This window comes from Leuresthes tenuis, unplaced genomic scaffold, assembly GCF_036924035.1.
Source record: "Leuresthes tenuis unplaced genomic scaffold, fLeuTen1.0.hap1 SCAF_18, whole genome shotgun sequence".
Lineage (NCBI taxonomy): Eukaryota > Metazoa > Chordata > Actinopteri > Atheriniformes > Atherinopsidae > Leuresthes > Leuresthes tenuis.
This window is the reverse complement of record NW_027325372.1, coordinates 6087623-6103341: the sequence shown is the minus strand read 5'-3', so window position 1 is coordinate 6103341 and position 15719 is coordinate 6087623. Positions and strand designations below refer to the sequence as shown.

At 37.6% G+C, this 15719-nt stretch overlaps 1 protein-coding gene across 2 annotated transcripts in view; it reads left to right on the top strand.

Moving 5' to 3' along the window:
• enpp2l (ectonucleotide pyrophosphatase/phosphodiesterase 2-like) overlaps positions 1–15719 on the top strand; it is a 31165-nt gene that overhangs the window by 4216 nt on the left and 11230 nt on the right. Inside the window, exons 3-20 of one of the 2 annotated variants that reach the window (XM_072370717.1) lie at positions 1705–1854; positions 2464–2589; positions 2680–2740; positions 4737–4834; positions 5005–5084; positions 5319–5438; positions 6051–6106; positions 7478–7543; positions 9075–9147; positions 9267–9375; positions 10372–10497; positions 10581–10612; positions 10752–10879; positions 11268–11346; positions 13259–13346; positions 13657–13829; positions 13960–14038; positions 15054–15193. In XM_072370717.1, coding sequence (XP_072226818.1) covers positions 1705–1854; positions 2464–2589; positions 2680–2740; positions 4737–4834; positions 5005–5084; positions 5319–5438; positions 6051–6106; positions 7478–7543; positions 9075–9147; positions 9267–9375; positions 10372–10497; positions 10581–10612; positions 10752–10879; positions 11268–11346; positions 13259–13346; positions 13657–13829; positions 13960–14038; positions 15054–15193 — 1784 coding nt within the window. The remainder of the gene's footprint in view (positions 1–1704; positions 1855–2463; positions 2590–2679; positions 2741–4736; positions 4835–5004; positions 5085–5318; positions 5439–6050; positions 6107–7477; positions 7544–9074; positions 9148–9266; positions 9376–10371; positions 10498–10580; positions 10613–10751; positions 10880–11267; positions 11347–13258; positions 13347–13656; positions 13830–13959; positions 14039–15053; positions 15194–15719) is intronic. The other variant, XM_072370718.1, reaches the window with a different exon arrangement.

The window sequence follows — 15719 nt, the reverse complement described above, 5'->3', positions numbered from 1 at the left end:
CAGGTATGTGGGTTCTGACAATACCAAAACAGGCACTTGGAATAAATGTGGCTAAAATGAGACTGAACAAGATAAGTTAGTTTACTTTCTGGTGCAGAGTGGGTGTTGGAGACCAGTTCTAATAGCAGAGGGTGATTGCAGATAATTAACAGCTGAGCCGACCACAGAACATCAGGAACCACTCCCTGTAATGAAGAAGTGAAGAGGGCAAGAAAGGGGGAGAAAGACAGAGAGACTAGGGAGGCTTCGTAGTAGAGGCTGTGATAGGTCTTCTGTATGTACTGTGTTAAAACAAGGCAATGTCTCAGAACAGTATAAGGGCAGCTACTGCCTCTGTCAGTTTACAGTTTTTATGCTATTTGATCCAATAAGTGGGATTCAGCATTTGCAGACATGTCATGGTCATAGGCTGAGGAAAAATTGCTGTCATCCACGCCTCTGCAATACACTGTAGACCAGTTACAAGTCCACTGATGGAAAGGTTTGACACAGCTGTCCCAAAGGTACTACAGATAGGACCACTTGCATTACTGCAAAGTCCCAAATAACCACGGAGGGAACCTTGTTTTACAATTATGCTCAGCCTGCTGCACAAGGACACAGGGTCATCAGCATATTTCTGTGAAACATAAATCTTTGTGACTTATGTGATGTCAGTCTCATTAACCATCTCATCTTGAACATGAGGAAAACTAAGGAGATAGTTTTCGATCCTAGATAACTGAGGGTTTACCTTCCTGTGGTTGTACATGGTATATTTAGATAATACCTTCAGCTGGACGGTCCATGTTGAAGGTTTGTGTTCTTGCCTACAACAAGGTGATAAGGAGGAGTGATTACCAACTTCCCCAGATATTTATGAGAAGTCTGTTCTCAGATAAGATCAGAAGACAATGATTGACCCAACACATATCCTTCCTAAAGAGTTCAAGCTTTTTTGATGATTTGCAGTCCCCCACTGTAAACTCAATCATTTAAAAAAACAAATTTGTTGCTACCTATATCCAACTTTCTCGCAAATCTGTTAGAAGTTGAAGGTATTGTACAATATTTTCATTGTGTTTTAGAAATTAAGCTTTGCCTATGCAGGGCATTGTGTCGTGATTACTTTCTACTGGAACAGTGTAAGCATTTAAGTGCACAACCATTGAGTCCAAGAAAAATTAGCTAATAAATGATATTGTATCAATTGGTTTGCGCATGCAGACACGGAAGCCATTTACTCAGCTTTAGACTAATGCCTGTTGAGCTGGGACACAAATGATCCATTATGATATGTCAAATATATGTTATGTTTTCATTATGTATATTGGGAGCCTGGTTTGGATATTTGATAATAAGGCCTTGAAAATCCTGGGTAAACTTGACCCAAATACCACACACGTGTAACTTGTATATATGGAGGTAAATAAGTCTGGGGTTTCTACGTGTTCTTGACAGTAAACAAGCCAAGGACAGAGAATCTTATTATCATTTTATTCAATAATTATATCTATTATGATAATGATATAAAATATTACAGATTTATTTTTCTTAGTAAACAGTGAAAACAGGTAGAAATTAACTAAACAAGACACAAGACTTAAAGCATGTACTTGAACGCGTTTACCCTAGGAAAACATATGTCATCTTAAATTAGAATTAAAACTTTGATGGCGATGTTTGCAGCAGTTGTATCTCATTGTGGCCCTCTGCTCCCTCCAGTTGACTCAGAGTGGGTCAGCACAGCAGGCTCCTGTAGGGGGAGGTGCTTTGAGCTGGAGGTGGCCGATCCTCCAGGATGCAGATGTGACAATCTGTGTAAAACCTACTACAGCTGCTGCACCGACTTTGATGAGCACTGCCTGAAAACAGGTCAGTTTTGCACAATATCACCTCGCCTGACTTACTTCTTCTCATTTCTTGTTTCTAGGGTGTATATATCTGCCCTTGCACCTGGAAGAAGTAAACTTTTATTTTCTTTGTGTCCACAAATCCCATGAAAAGATCGATGCCAATAGTTTTTTTCTTAACATTGTACAACTTCCCTACACTTTTTCCCCCTCCCTTAGAGTCCACTGCATCTTACTGTGTTCACAAATGTAAGTCAGCATACACAATAGAATAAGTGCTTTTAGCTGTAACTGATACAAGATGGAGTTACCCAAAATCCAAATTCTCATCTGAGGCCAATTAGACCTTGGCTATGTTAAGCAAAACTAACCACAGTTTCATCCAGAAAACATTTAGCAAACAATAGTGGGGAATATTCCAATACCAAGGGGGGTCTTTTTCTGCTTGGACATTTTGTAATACTTTTAGATTGAAAAGTATTTAGATTTACTTTTATCTATTTATACAACAAATTAGATGTGTTTCGATTCAGTATCGTCATGGTGTTTCAGTATTGTTGCCACAATATAAGCAGTATGGGTACTATAATGCAATGATATTACATTAAGTGACCTCCTTTCTGTGCCTCAGAGGGAGGTTTTGAGTGCAGGCAGGATCGCTGCAGGGAGGAGAGGAATGACAACCATGCCTGCCACTGCTCAGAGGACTGTCTGGAGAGAGGAGACTGCTGCTCCAACTACAAATCTCTCTGCAAAGGTATATATCAACAGACATTTTTCTGATACGCAAAATGTAGAAGTGTGATTTAATGCGAATAATTGCTATGGCTTCTCATTTCTTAATGAGGTGAGACTTCATGGCTGGATGGAGACTGTGAGGAGATCAAGAGTGCTGAATGCCCTGCAGGGTAAGACTGAGGAAAAACTTATTTGCTCAATTTATGTGCTTTAATCATTTAAAACAAAATTTATACATAATATTGTATGTACACAATTAAGTTTCAGCAGGTTTATTGTAGTGGAAAAGTCATTCACAAACTTTTTCTTCTCAAGCCCTACCTCTAACCAGTCAAATAAGAGATTGTGACCTAACTTTGATACTGAAATAAACCCATTAAGTGCAGTGATGTTCATGTGCACCCTTTAGGATATGTACACTGTGGCATAGATGTTTGGTACAGCATTGAAGAAGTTCTAAGAACCAGAGTCAAATCATGACCTAATTAGCAGAGGTCATAAGGGCTCTGATAGGGTCAAACACCAAAGGTCACTAAATCTTACATTTCCCATAACACATTATAATAGTACACACTCCCTGCATGGGGAACAAGTCCTGTTCCATCCTCTTTTTATAACAAACCATAAAAGCTGAAAGGCATAGACAGTTTTTAGAGAAACATATATTCCCATCCAGACAGTGACTTTTCAGGGAAGATAGATATTTAAGTAAGACAATGCTAAACCACATAATCTATTATAACATCACAGCTACATAGTAAAGGAGTCCAGGTGCTGGACTAACCTGCCAGTCCAGACCTTTCACCAACTGAAAACATTTGATGCATCATGAAACACAAAATACGATAAAGAAGACCAAAGACTGTCCCATATCAGACAAGAATAGGACTATATTCCTCTCCTCGAGATCCAGCACCTGGACCCCTCAGTTCCCAGAAGTTTATAGACTGTTGCTAAAAGAAAGGGAATACTACACAGTGGTAAATGTGTGCTCCACAACTATTGCAACCATAAAATTGACCAAATGGCGATAATTAGACAGGTGGTCACCAGTAGTCACACAATAGGTACACAAAATTAGAATGATGAATAAAATATCGAAAATTAAATCTGAACAAACTAAGAGAATATCAGAGTTATAAACAAAAGAAATTTGCTTGAATTTCATTACTGATGTCAGCCCTCCAAGGTTTGACTGATTCAAAGTGGAGAGAGAGAACAAAAAAAGAGGAAACATTAAGTAGTTCAACAACTAATTTAGGTCCAATACAGTATTACATGACAACTTCAATGTTGAAGATATAGCATTGTATTGATGTTCTTACCATAGTGCAAACACTCTCTCACTCTTGCGGCTTGTTTTTCTGATCATAAGCTCTATGTGACCATGACATAGTGCAGTAATGCATGCACACATACACTCCTTTGGGGCAAAGAAAGTATATACCGTAGCTTTTCCTCCTTTGAATAGTGCACTTTCTTAGGTTAACAAAAGACTCACAAAGGGAGGGATGCAATCTGACTCTAGAGTGGTTCAATCTGTCGAAAATAATGAGATGCATTAGGTGTATTCAAAGGAGCCTTTTTAGGTTTTTCAGTTCAGTTTTCAGTTTTGAGTGTGTTTGTTTTGCTCCAGGTTGTTGCTGATAACAGTGTATATTACATATAATATTCTCCTAAAGGCCACTGGTTTTCATTCAGACCCATTTCTCATTTGCTATGCTTGTTTAAGAAAAAGAAAAAAAAATGAGATGCAATGACCACAATACAAAACTAAACTTGTATCAGTAGTACAAAAAATAAGGAGATGATTTTATGGTTGCTACCTCCATCTTTTATACAAGACATGGTATACTATATTCCTGTTCTAGTTCCTTTGAGAAAAGTTCTCTTGTAATGTCTTCAAAATGACACATTTTGACTGTTTTATACTTGTTAGAAAAAACAAAACAGGTGCTCGGTGTTTGAGTGGTTATTACCAGTTATAGTGATTGCCGGTTTGAGTCCTGACCCCACAGTCTTTCCTGTCTCTTTCTACTATCCCTGTCCAAAAATGCCCCAAAATTTAATTTAGAAAAAAACAACCTCCATTTATCTAATTTAGAATTCCGCTTCAAAGTTCCAAAAAACACAATTATTTATTTTTGACACTTCTGTGCTTCCCAGTTTCATCCGGCCTCCTCTCATCATGCTGTCTGTGGATGGGTTCAGAGCCTCCTATCTGAAGAAGGGCAAATCTGTCACCCCCAACATACATAAACTCAGTATGCTTTCTTTTTTTTCTTATTCTCTCAGCCTCAAAATGGTGTAATGACTGAGGAGTGACTGATAATGTGACCTTTTTTAGTTAGTTTTGTACACTGTCAATCAAGATGCATGTCTTGAAACTGATTTTGTTTTTAGTGCTTAAAAAATCACATATGTTTCCCCCCAGGAACATGTGGTACATCGGCACCATACATGCGACCAGTCTACCCATCAAAGACCTTCCCAAATTTATACACACTAGCCACAGTAAGCCTCCTTAATGTATAATGTAGAATGGGTTAGAATGGTTTATGTTTCAGTCATACAAGAGTCAAAGGTATGTTAAAGCAAGGTTGTTAATGAGTACTCCTATGTTTAAAGCTAAGTAAACACAAATATTTGCCAGTACTCATGTTCAATATGTCCTCATAGTCTGTTCTTGTTGTGACACTGCTGCAGAACTTCTTTTTTTTGACATGACACTCTGGGATCTTTCTGCAGGGTCTGTACCCAGAGTCCCATGGGATTGTGGGAAACACCATGCATGACCCGGTGTTCAATGCCACCTTCAGCCTGCGCACCAGAGAAAAACTGAACCATCGCTGGTGGGGTGGGCAGCCAGTAAGTACACTCCAGATTTGAGTCTGTTATTGTACTGATGCCATTTAATATTCTCATGCAGTCAAAATTAAGCAAAGTGAAATATGCTTTGGTTTGAAATCTGTTAGGTCATTTAAAACATATAGCCTAGCTTAAATAATAGAATCAAACTGCAACCTGTCAGAAATCCAAGTTGAAAATTAGCTTACCTAACAAAATATGCACCTGATATCAAATGTATTGCTACTATAAGGACATGAAAATAGATCTTATCTTTGAGGGAATATTTAGCTTTTGAATTGGATCACTTATGATTCCTGGCTGGATGCAACGACCACATGTAGTATCTACAGTAATACCAGAGCAAATAAAAGAGGCTTTGCCAGATTTGATTCTGGTATAATCTTGAACATTGCCGACAGATTCGGGAGGCATCACCAAAAAATGCATCTTCCAGCTCACTGACTATACACTTTCTGAATGATTTTGTCTTGCCTCATGTGCGCTTCAGGCACCAATGTCAAGTTTTAGGTCCTACTGTTTACCAAAGGGAAACATTATGTGATATTTTACACATGGAATTCACAAATTTGACTTTAGATTTCTGATTACTTCTTTCCTTTTGTTTGGCAGATCTGGATCACAGCAGAGAAACAAGGAGTGAAGGCAGGAACTTTCTTCTGGCCTTGGTACTAAGTTGGTACTGGAATATTTTTCAGTAGCTTCAGACATTTAACCCTGTTGAAGACATAAAAAGTTACATTCAACCTTAGAATATGATTTATGATAATTCACTCAAAATGATTTTCTATTCCTCTACGTAGAACCAGCACAGTTAAGACACATTTCAGGTACGGCTCTGCAGATTCTAAAAAAGAAGACATGCAGACTCTTTTTACATGAGGCATTTACTGCTCATTCTGCTTTTAAAAAGGCAGAGTTGAAACAGTAGACAGCCTACAAAGATGTTCCCTTTGTAGCTCTTTTGGAGCTCTGTAGACTCTGTAGCTAATCTGGAGGCTGGCAGATTAAAGTCTTTAAGTAGGAAAACAATATGTGTTATTGACTGCTCCCGTTGGGAGTGTTTATATGAAACATACCTAATAGTCTCAATTATAAAAGTTACAATTGATAGTCAAATGTATTGTATGATAAATCATCACATTTTTAGGAATATACAAGCACCGCATTGATATATGATTTTGTTAAGTGGAAATGTGTCATCATTGCAAGCTGCGGATATTGAAACATTTTAACAAAGGTATTGCTTTACAGTTAGCAAAATTATCAAGAGTGAACTTTGTAAAGATAAGAAGAAAAAGATTAAATGCCATGTGAGGAAAAATTCAACCCTAGTACAGATTATGGAGAGTCCTGGACTGAATCTGGGAAAGCTAAAAATATCAAAGTTAAAGGAAAAATGTTGCTTCTGTCAGTTGTTGTTTTCTGTTTCTTAAATAATGACTAAGTTGGTGGAGATACAGCATATCTTACAGCAGACAGAATAAAATACCCATCAAAACTACTGGTTGTGTTTAAAGAAAAAACAAAACTTAAATTTTTGTAGCAAACACATTCACAGTCCTGATCGATTCATTTCAGGAAATATTTGCATATGAATGACATAACAATCACAAGGGAAGGGAAAGACTGACTAACAATGGTCCAATACACACAAATGGGGAAACACACATACAAATGAAAGACAATACTCCCACACACTCAGTAACAAAAGAGACTATTGAAGAATCGAGATTCATAATCAAACAGTGAGCTTCAATGAACTCATTCAAAGAAGGAAAATGGCAAGTTAAAAAGTGACACATATCACTCTAGTGTCAATATGATAGAAATATCATTGATTTCAACTCTAATTGAGCTTATCTTTGTAGTTTTGAATGTCTCTTCTCTTAAATGTTATCATGAACAAGTCATCATAGCTGTCCTCAATTATCAAAGGTTTGTGAAATATGTATGTTATGTTTCACAGTTACCAGTCGTCTCACTCCCTAGTATCTGTATAAACCTTTTGAAATTCTTCAATCTATATTTGTTTCCAGGGTGATTCCTCTTGAAAGGAGGATTCTGACCATCTTACGCTGGCTGCATCTACCTAATGATGAGAGGTGTGTCCATCTGTTCTACAGATAAATTAGACTTTTTTTTAATATACAGCAGGAAAATGAAAGCACAAACAATATTATTTGCTGTGATGGACTGGCGACCTGTCCAGGGTGTACCCTGCCTCTTACCCAGTGACAGCTGGGATAGACTACAGCCGCCCCACTACCCTCAGTTGGATTAGGCGGGTATAGAAAATAGATGGATTGATGGACAATAATATTTGCTTGGTTGGTTCATCTATTCTACAATATTATTCAACTCCTAGATAGATAGACAGACAGACAGACAGACAGACAGACAGACAGACAGACAGACAGACAGACAGACAGACAGACAGACAGATAGATAGATAGACAAATAGATAGATAGATAGACAGACAGACAGACAGACAGACAGACAGACAGACAGATAGATAGATAGATAGATAGATAGATAGATAGATAGATAGATAGATAGATAGATAGATAGATAGATAGATAGATAGATAGATAGATAGATAGATAGATAGATAGATAGATAGATAGATAGATAGATAGATAGATAGATAGATAGATAGATAGATAGATAGATAGATAGATAGATAGATAGATAGATAGATAGATAGATAGATAGATAGATAGATAGATAGATAGATAGATAGATAGATAGATAGATAGATAGATAGATAGATAGATAGATAGATAGATAGATAGATAGATACTTTATTAATCCTTAGGGAAATCCCAAGTACATGGGATTCTCCATGTGATGGTGATTGAATCATTTTGCTGCCAACTGTAGTTTTTCTGTAGTCTTTTTCTCAGGTTATAGTTTAGGTTGTTACATGCCTAATATTTACTGTAACTACTAACTTTATTTATTTTCCTCATCTCAAAACTGTTAAGTTGAAAATGCTCCATTCTGGCACATTCTCTTTTCTTTTTGCCTGAAAGCTAATCAGGTATACCCAGCATACTGGATGTGACCATTGCCCTATTTCTAAAGTTGTGTCAAGCTGTGTCATCATACGAGAAATGAATGATTAACATATGAAACTGTTCCTTGAACTATGACAGACGATTAGAAAGAATCGCAACAAATTGCCAACTTTTTTGGTCTATTTTTTCCTGTGGTCCTATTTAGTACTATTTAAGGCTGCTCCTACATCAGAGCACTCAAATTCTTTTTATGGTCAAGTATGTGAATGACTTTCATGACTTTGGAAGGATTGCTAAGCATTGCTTTGTGGCCATAGATATTTGTTTTCTAATTAGTTTAGTGTTTCTTTATTGAAGATCAGGATTGCATTTAGAGTTGAGCCAATACTGAATCCGTAAAGTAGCCACAAGATTTAAGCACTTACATAGTTACTTGCATCAGATGGTGAAAAAGGTTTTTTGACTTTCTGAGCTCAACACGACTTCTAAAACAGCATGATATGTAAAAGTATTATCTTATTTGGTTTTTAACCTGTTCTCCAAAGGCTTATACAGAAGACTGAATTAGATCACACCAGACTTGACGATCAAGTGGCATTTGTTTTCTCTCTTCAGGCCATATGTTTATGCAGTTCACTCTGAGCAACCAGATACCTTTGGGCATCGCCTAGGACCACTCAGCAATGAGGTAAGTGTGCGACCTGGAAAACATCAAAATGGCTATTGAAAGTGTCACAGGGTGCAAGAATGATAATTTGAATGGTCACACATTTGTCCAAATGTTTCACTTCTGTGTTTTGTCCTAAGTTGGACAACCCATTGAGGGAGATTGACAACATCATCGGTCAGCTGATGAATGGACTGAAGCAAATGAACCTGCATCGCTGTATCAATGTTATCATTGTAGGAGACCATGGTACTGTATGAGCTCCCTGATGACTTTAAACAAACCTTTTATTTTACAGAGTGATTGCTGCAACAGGCCATAAGCATTAATTGGAGACTCAAGTGCAGATAAATCTAAGAAAGAATATGAAATAATTTATTGCATTTTAATTCGTTTCAGACTTGTGTCTCCATTTATCTTTGGATTAAATCACTTTATTGTACTCAAATTAAAAAGTGAGATGCTGATAGTCGTAGTTAGATAGTCTGTCTGCTGAAATTTTGGCTATCACCTCAACGTGAAGGAGCTGAAAGAATTATTTCATTGAGGCTCAAAGCACTGAGAGGTGGAACAAAACTGTGTCAGCTGCAGGTTGTCATCTTGAAACTTTTCCCTAGTTAATCTGGAGTGAAAAAAAAATAGAATTAAAATCATTTAGTATTACACTCTCCTGCTTCCATTGCATGTAGAGACAAAACATTCAAAGAGGGAAAAGAGACTGGAAGAGTTGGATAATACAGGGGTATTGACAGTTCCATTGAGCGTCCGATAGAAAAGTATATGGCTGAGATGAACAGCAATATGCCTTTGGTCATGATCAGCTTTTTACATATTGTAGAAAGAGGTTAGTTTGATTTAGATAATAAGTTATGAAGAAAATTAAATGAGAAAAGTCATTTGTCAATTGGGTTCAGTCTCTCCTGATTCCACAAAGTTGGAAAAAGACTGAATGTCTTTTACTTAAACAACTTTAATAAGAAATTATCTCCGTAAAAACTGTTTAAAGTCACATTTGTATATTTGACAACTGAGACATTGTCTGACAGAACAAACAGTTCTTCAAACATTTTTTAAGTTCTCCAGAATCAAATTTGATTGCAGAATAATTCCAGTGACTGGCACCACAATGCTTGAGAACACATTATATGTGTCAAAACACATATAAATATAAAAAAATGTTGTAAGTAACTGAGTTGAACTGATCTCTTGGTAATCTTAATAAAACAAAGTTGTGTTTTCTGTTAGGTATGGAAGAGGCCCACTGTGAGAGGACAGAGTTTCTCAGCAGCTACCCTCTCAATTTAGATGAGATCATGCTGATCCCTGGTTCACTGGGTAGAATACGTCCCCGCGACCCCAAATCCCCCACATGTAAGATGACATGACTGGTTTTATCTGGTTCAGATTTTCTGTAGATATTGTACAAGTTTCATGTTCTTTTTTTTCCATTCTAGATGATCCAAAAGTTGTGGTCGCAAACCTCACTGTGAGTAAGACGATTCAAAAGATCACAATACAGACATAAAACAAACTGAGCAGTTTCCAGTGGTCCCTGCTAGCTGGTCTGTTTGTGGGAGAGGCAGAGAGGAGGTTCAGGTCGTTCAACTCTGTATTTGCTGTTTCAGTGTAAAATGCCAACTCAGCACTTCAAACCGTACCTGAAGCAGCATTTACCCAAGAGGCTTCACTACACCAACAACCGCAGGATCGAGGATGTCCATCTGCTGATGGAGAGGAAGTGGCACATTGCCAAGTAACCAGAGTGATTCTGATTCAGATTTGATATATATGGTGTTGAATAAACAATTTCCTGATCAAATTAGACAGTATAGGAAGAAATTAGATGACCACGAACTGTAGTCTTTGTTCCAAATTTAATATTTTCCTGATTGTCTTTTGTTGGACAAACTTGCCCAAATCAGATCCCAAGTCCTCTTCTAAGTTCATGTGATGTTGTACTCAGATGAAATAAGAATTTAGAACACAGGACAATGGTGGCATTTAAGATCCAGTTACATTTGGACTCAGTCACAGAATCATTTCGTCTCTATATTCTTTTTAATATGACTAAAGTTTCCTTTCATTTTGTTCTGCTCAAATTGCACAGTTAGAACTTCACTGATGGAAAATTGTGCTTTCAGGAGAACCCCAGAAAAACCGAGGACTCGGTGTGGTTTCTTTGGCGACCATGGCTTTGACAACAAGATCACCAGCATGAGGGTAATGTATTAGTGTTCAGTCTCATTCATGAATCATATTTACTATGTCCTCCCGACATACATAAAAATATTGTGGGGAATTTTGAGGTTTTTGTAGAAATTATCTCTAATTATGCCGAAGCAAAAGCTTCGGTGGAAGTACACTGAATTCACAGGCCACTTTATCAGGAACACCTGTTCAATTGCTGTTAACACAAATAGCTAATCAGCCAATTGCATGGCCGCAACTCAATGCATTTAGGCATGTATAGGTGGTCAAAACAACTTGTTGAAGTTAAAACCGAGCATCAAAATGGAGAAGAAAGGAGATTTAAGTGACTTTGAACGTGGCAGGGTTGTTGGTGCCAGACAGGTTGGTCTGAGTATTTCAGAAACTGCTGATCAGCTGGGATTTTCACGCACAACCATTAGGGTTACAGAGAAAGGTCCCGAAAAAGAGAAAATAGACAGTGAAAATGAATGTTGATGTGAGAGGTCAGAGGAGAATGGGCAGACTGATTTGAGATGATAGGAAGGCAACAGTAACTCAAATAAGCACTCGTTCCAACCAAGGAATGCAGAAAACCATCTCTGAATGCACAACACGTGGAACCTTGAAGAAGATGGGCTATAGCAGCAGAAGACCACACCGGGTGCCACTCCTGTCAGCTAACAACAGGAAACTGAGGCTACAATTTGCACAGGCTCACCAAAATTGGGAAATAGAAGATTAGAAAAACATTGACTGGTCTGATGAGTCTCGATTTCAGTCGCAGACGAATTAGTGGCGTAAACGGAAAGGAACGGAAATTCAATTTCAACGAGTAAACGCAAAATAAAATTATGCTAACGCCTTTTTGCTCAAAATTAGCTTTTTATACATGATTAATGTGCGCACGTTCTATACATCCAGTGTAGCCATCTGCTGATCGCAACTTCCAGCGGGATAATGCACCATGTCACAAAGCTCATATCATCTCAAACTGGTTTCTTGGACATGACAATGAGTTCACTGCACTCCAATGGCCTCCACAGTCACCAGATCCCAATCCAATAGAGCACCTTTGGGATGTGGTGAAACGGGAAATCTGCATCATAGATGTGTCCAGCCGACAAATCTGTAGCAACTGCGTGATGCTATCATGTCAATATGGACCAAAATCTCTCAGGAATGTTTCCAACACCTTGTTGGAAGTATGCCACGAAGAATTAAGGCAGTTCTGAAGGCAAAAGGGGGTCCAACCTTTTTCTAGCAAGGTGTACCTGATAAAGTGGCTGGTGAATTACACAAAAACTACTGAAGAGAATCTAGTAAGACTTGGTGAAGATCAGGAGCATGGGTTAAGGAAGAACCCGTAGAAATCTTTGGCACAGGCCTGGATCAATTTTGTCAAAATTTTGATTTACCTTGTTAGAATTCATAATTTGTTGTTAGAATAAATAGCAATGGTGAAATAATGGTGAAATAATGTATATTCTTTCCAATAATGTCACATCATTCCATTACCTAAACCTTAGGAGTAATGTGCCAATTGAAGTAAAAATAAAGGATAATACACACATAACCTGATTAACATTTGACTAAGGGGTTAAACATCCTATAAATGCAGCTTGGATGACACTCAATGCTACAAAAATCAGTTCTCTTTACATATTATTTTGAAGAGGTAATGCCACTGTATCCTGGTCTTGGGCACCTTGGTTTCTAAAAACACGCACACAAACATTAAGGTAGTTCAGAACATTTGGAGGCTGTAAACATCAACCCAAGCAGCTGCACTAAAGTTTATTTGTAAGATGTCAAATCTATGAATAGAGTTTTGAAAGGAAGCTGTAGATCTAAAGAAATCAGATGTTTTAGAAGAAAATTCAGCAGGGCACATTTGTATTTCCTCATCTTTGAATTGTGCTTTTCTTTCTTTTTTCACATGCAGACTATCTTTATGGGCCATGGGCCGAGCTTCAAATTTCAGAAAAAAGTGCCAGAATTTGAGAACATAGAGTTATACAACGTGATGTGTGGTGAGTTTCCTATAGTACACCACCAGTTACAGCTAGAGTATCTTATGATGTTGAATGGTCAGCCCTATGGTAAAGTATTCTACAAATGTTTTTGTGTTGAAAATTCATATAGTATTTTTAGACCTGAGCCCTGAAGGTGGTGTAAAGGCATATTGCATCTCTAGTTTATATCTGATGCTTCAGGAAACCTCCAAAACACTACCTCCAGCTAGAAAACACTAGAAATTTATGTCCCAAAATTTCAGATTCAATTGATATTTCTCAGCCATGTGACAACCCCGCCTCGGTCTTGTATTTATGCCCACTTCAGACTTGTTGGGGTTGAAGCCAGCTCCAAATAATGGAACATACGGCAGCCTGAATGACATGCTGAAAGACCCACCTTTCCATCCCTCCATGCCAGAGGAAGTCACGCTTCCATCACCGGCATCTGACTCCGACAACAAAGTGACCTACGTTCCGGGCTGCAGCTGTGATGACGAGGTAAGCGAAGAGCATTGATGCCGCAAAAATTCAATCATTTCCGACATCGGATGTAATTCAGACTGTAGTGTAGCTGCAATGTTTTTCAAAATGAGCTGACCTTTTTTTTTTGCTATTTTTCCTGTTTCAGAATACGGTGGAGCAGATCATTGAAGCATTCAGTCCTGCACCAGATGGAGTCTACAGTTACAGTAGGTCGTTGTTTAAGGGTAAATGACATTCTATAGTGTGACATTCATTTCTCACAGAAACAGCAGTATGTGCTGTGTTTTCTGGTTGAAGAGATTTCTACCTCTGTGACTATTGGTTTTATTGATCTTTTTTTATATTAAGAGATTAGCAAGGGATTTGTTATCAAGTTTATGATTGATAAATGATAACAAATCAACAAAGAAAAGGAAATTGAAAGAACTATTTATATTTTGATTATTCGTCATTGCAAAGTGTCCTGTGATGGACTGACAACCTGGCCAGAGTGTCCTCTGCCAATGGCAGCTAGGATAGGCTCCAGTCTCCCTGCGACCCTGAATTTAATTAGGCAGTCATAGAAAATGGATGAATGAATGGATCATTGCAAAATTCATCAAGCTTTAAGCAAGAATCCATCCATCCAATTTCAAAACCTGCTCTTGCCTGCTCAGGGATTTCAAGGTGAAACAAGAAAAAGCTCAGAATTTGCTTTTAAAGTGTTTGACGATTTATTTTTATGTTTAATTTCTTCTCACCATTAGTTATAAGCACTGTACTTACTGCAAACCTATCTCATGAGAGAACATAAAATGGCAACACAAAAAATTGTGTAACTCAAAAACTCAAAACATTTTCTAATTGTTCTCGATAGAGATACATCCATCCATTTTCTAAACTCACTTAATCCAATTCAGGGCCATAGGCCATGGCAGCTGAGGAACTTTAAACAACTGCTTGATTCAGAAGTGACATAGTACAAATATCTACAATTAAGCTCTTGTAAGAACTGCTGTAAAAAAAATGTTAAGCTATTGTAGATGTTGAAAATTCACTCTTCTGGTAGCTCCATTCTCAGTAGCTGTGCAATCGCTGTGCTTTTCTTCTAACATCTTCTTACTCTTCATATGTGCTCTTAGTCACAAATGGTTTGTCATTAAATTCTAAGTTTTCAAATAACAGGAAAATTATTTGAATAATTAACTTTGCAGTCACATGATTACTTACTAAACTTACTGAGTTTCTGTGTTTTTTTAGACAGCACACATCTACCATTTGGTCGACCAGCAGTGATGTTTGACACCCAGTACAGCCTTCTTCATCATGTGGAGTTTATCAGTGGATACAGCAAAAAACTGTCCATGCCACTGTGGACTGCATACACACTACCACGACAGGTATACACACTCATACACGCACCCACTCAAATTCAGTTGTTGTTTTTGCTCAGATGCTCATTGTATAAACTTGCTCTCTTGAGAGTGAGAATTATGCCAATTCCAGACGGTGCGCGTCTACCTCGTTAAAAATGTTAAATTTCTTTTGACATACATTGAAAATAAACACCTTGATCAAAAGTCTCATCAAGTGTTTATTGATAATATTATTGTTTAATAAAAACTGAATTAATAATTATATGCAAATAAGATATTGACGACACAGATCTATTTCCCCACAGCTTTCATTGTATATTCATTGTTCACTGTTTTATTTAATCTCTTGGATTGTTAATTAGTACCAACCCATCACACTTTTACTCTGCAATGTAGTTGCACAAATGAGTGTTTTTACTGTTACTGTTTAGTTGTTTTATTCTAGTCAGACGAAAAGTGTCTGTGCTTCTGCAGCTGAACTGCAACTTTTTTTAAAATACAAGGTGTGCAAACATTGTAACATGCTTCAATTGGTGGGCTTACTGTTTGA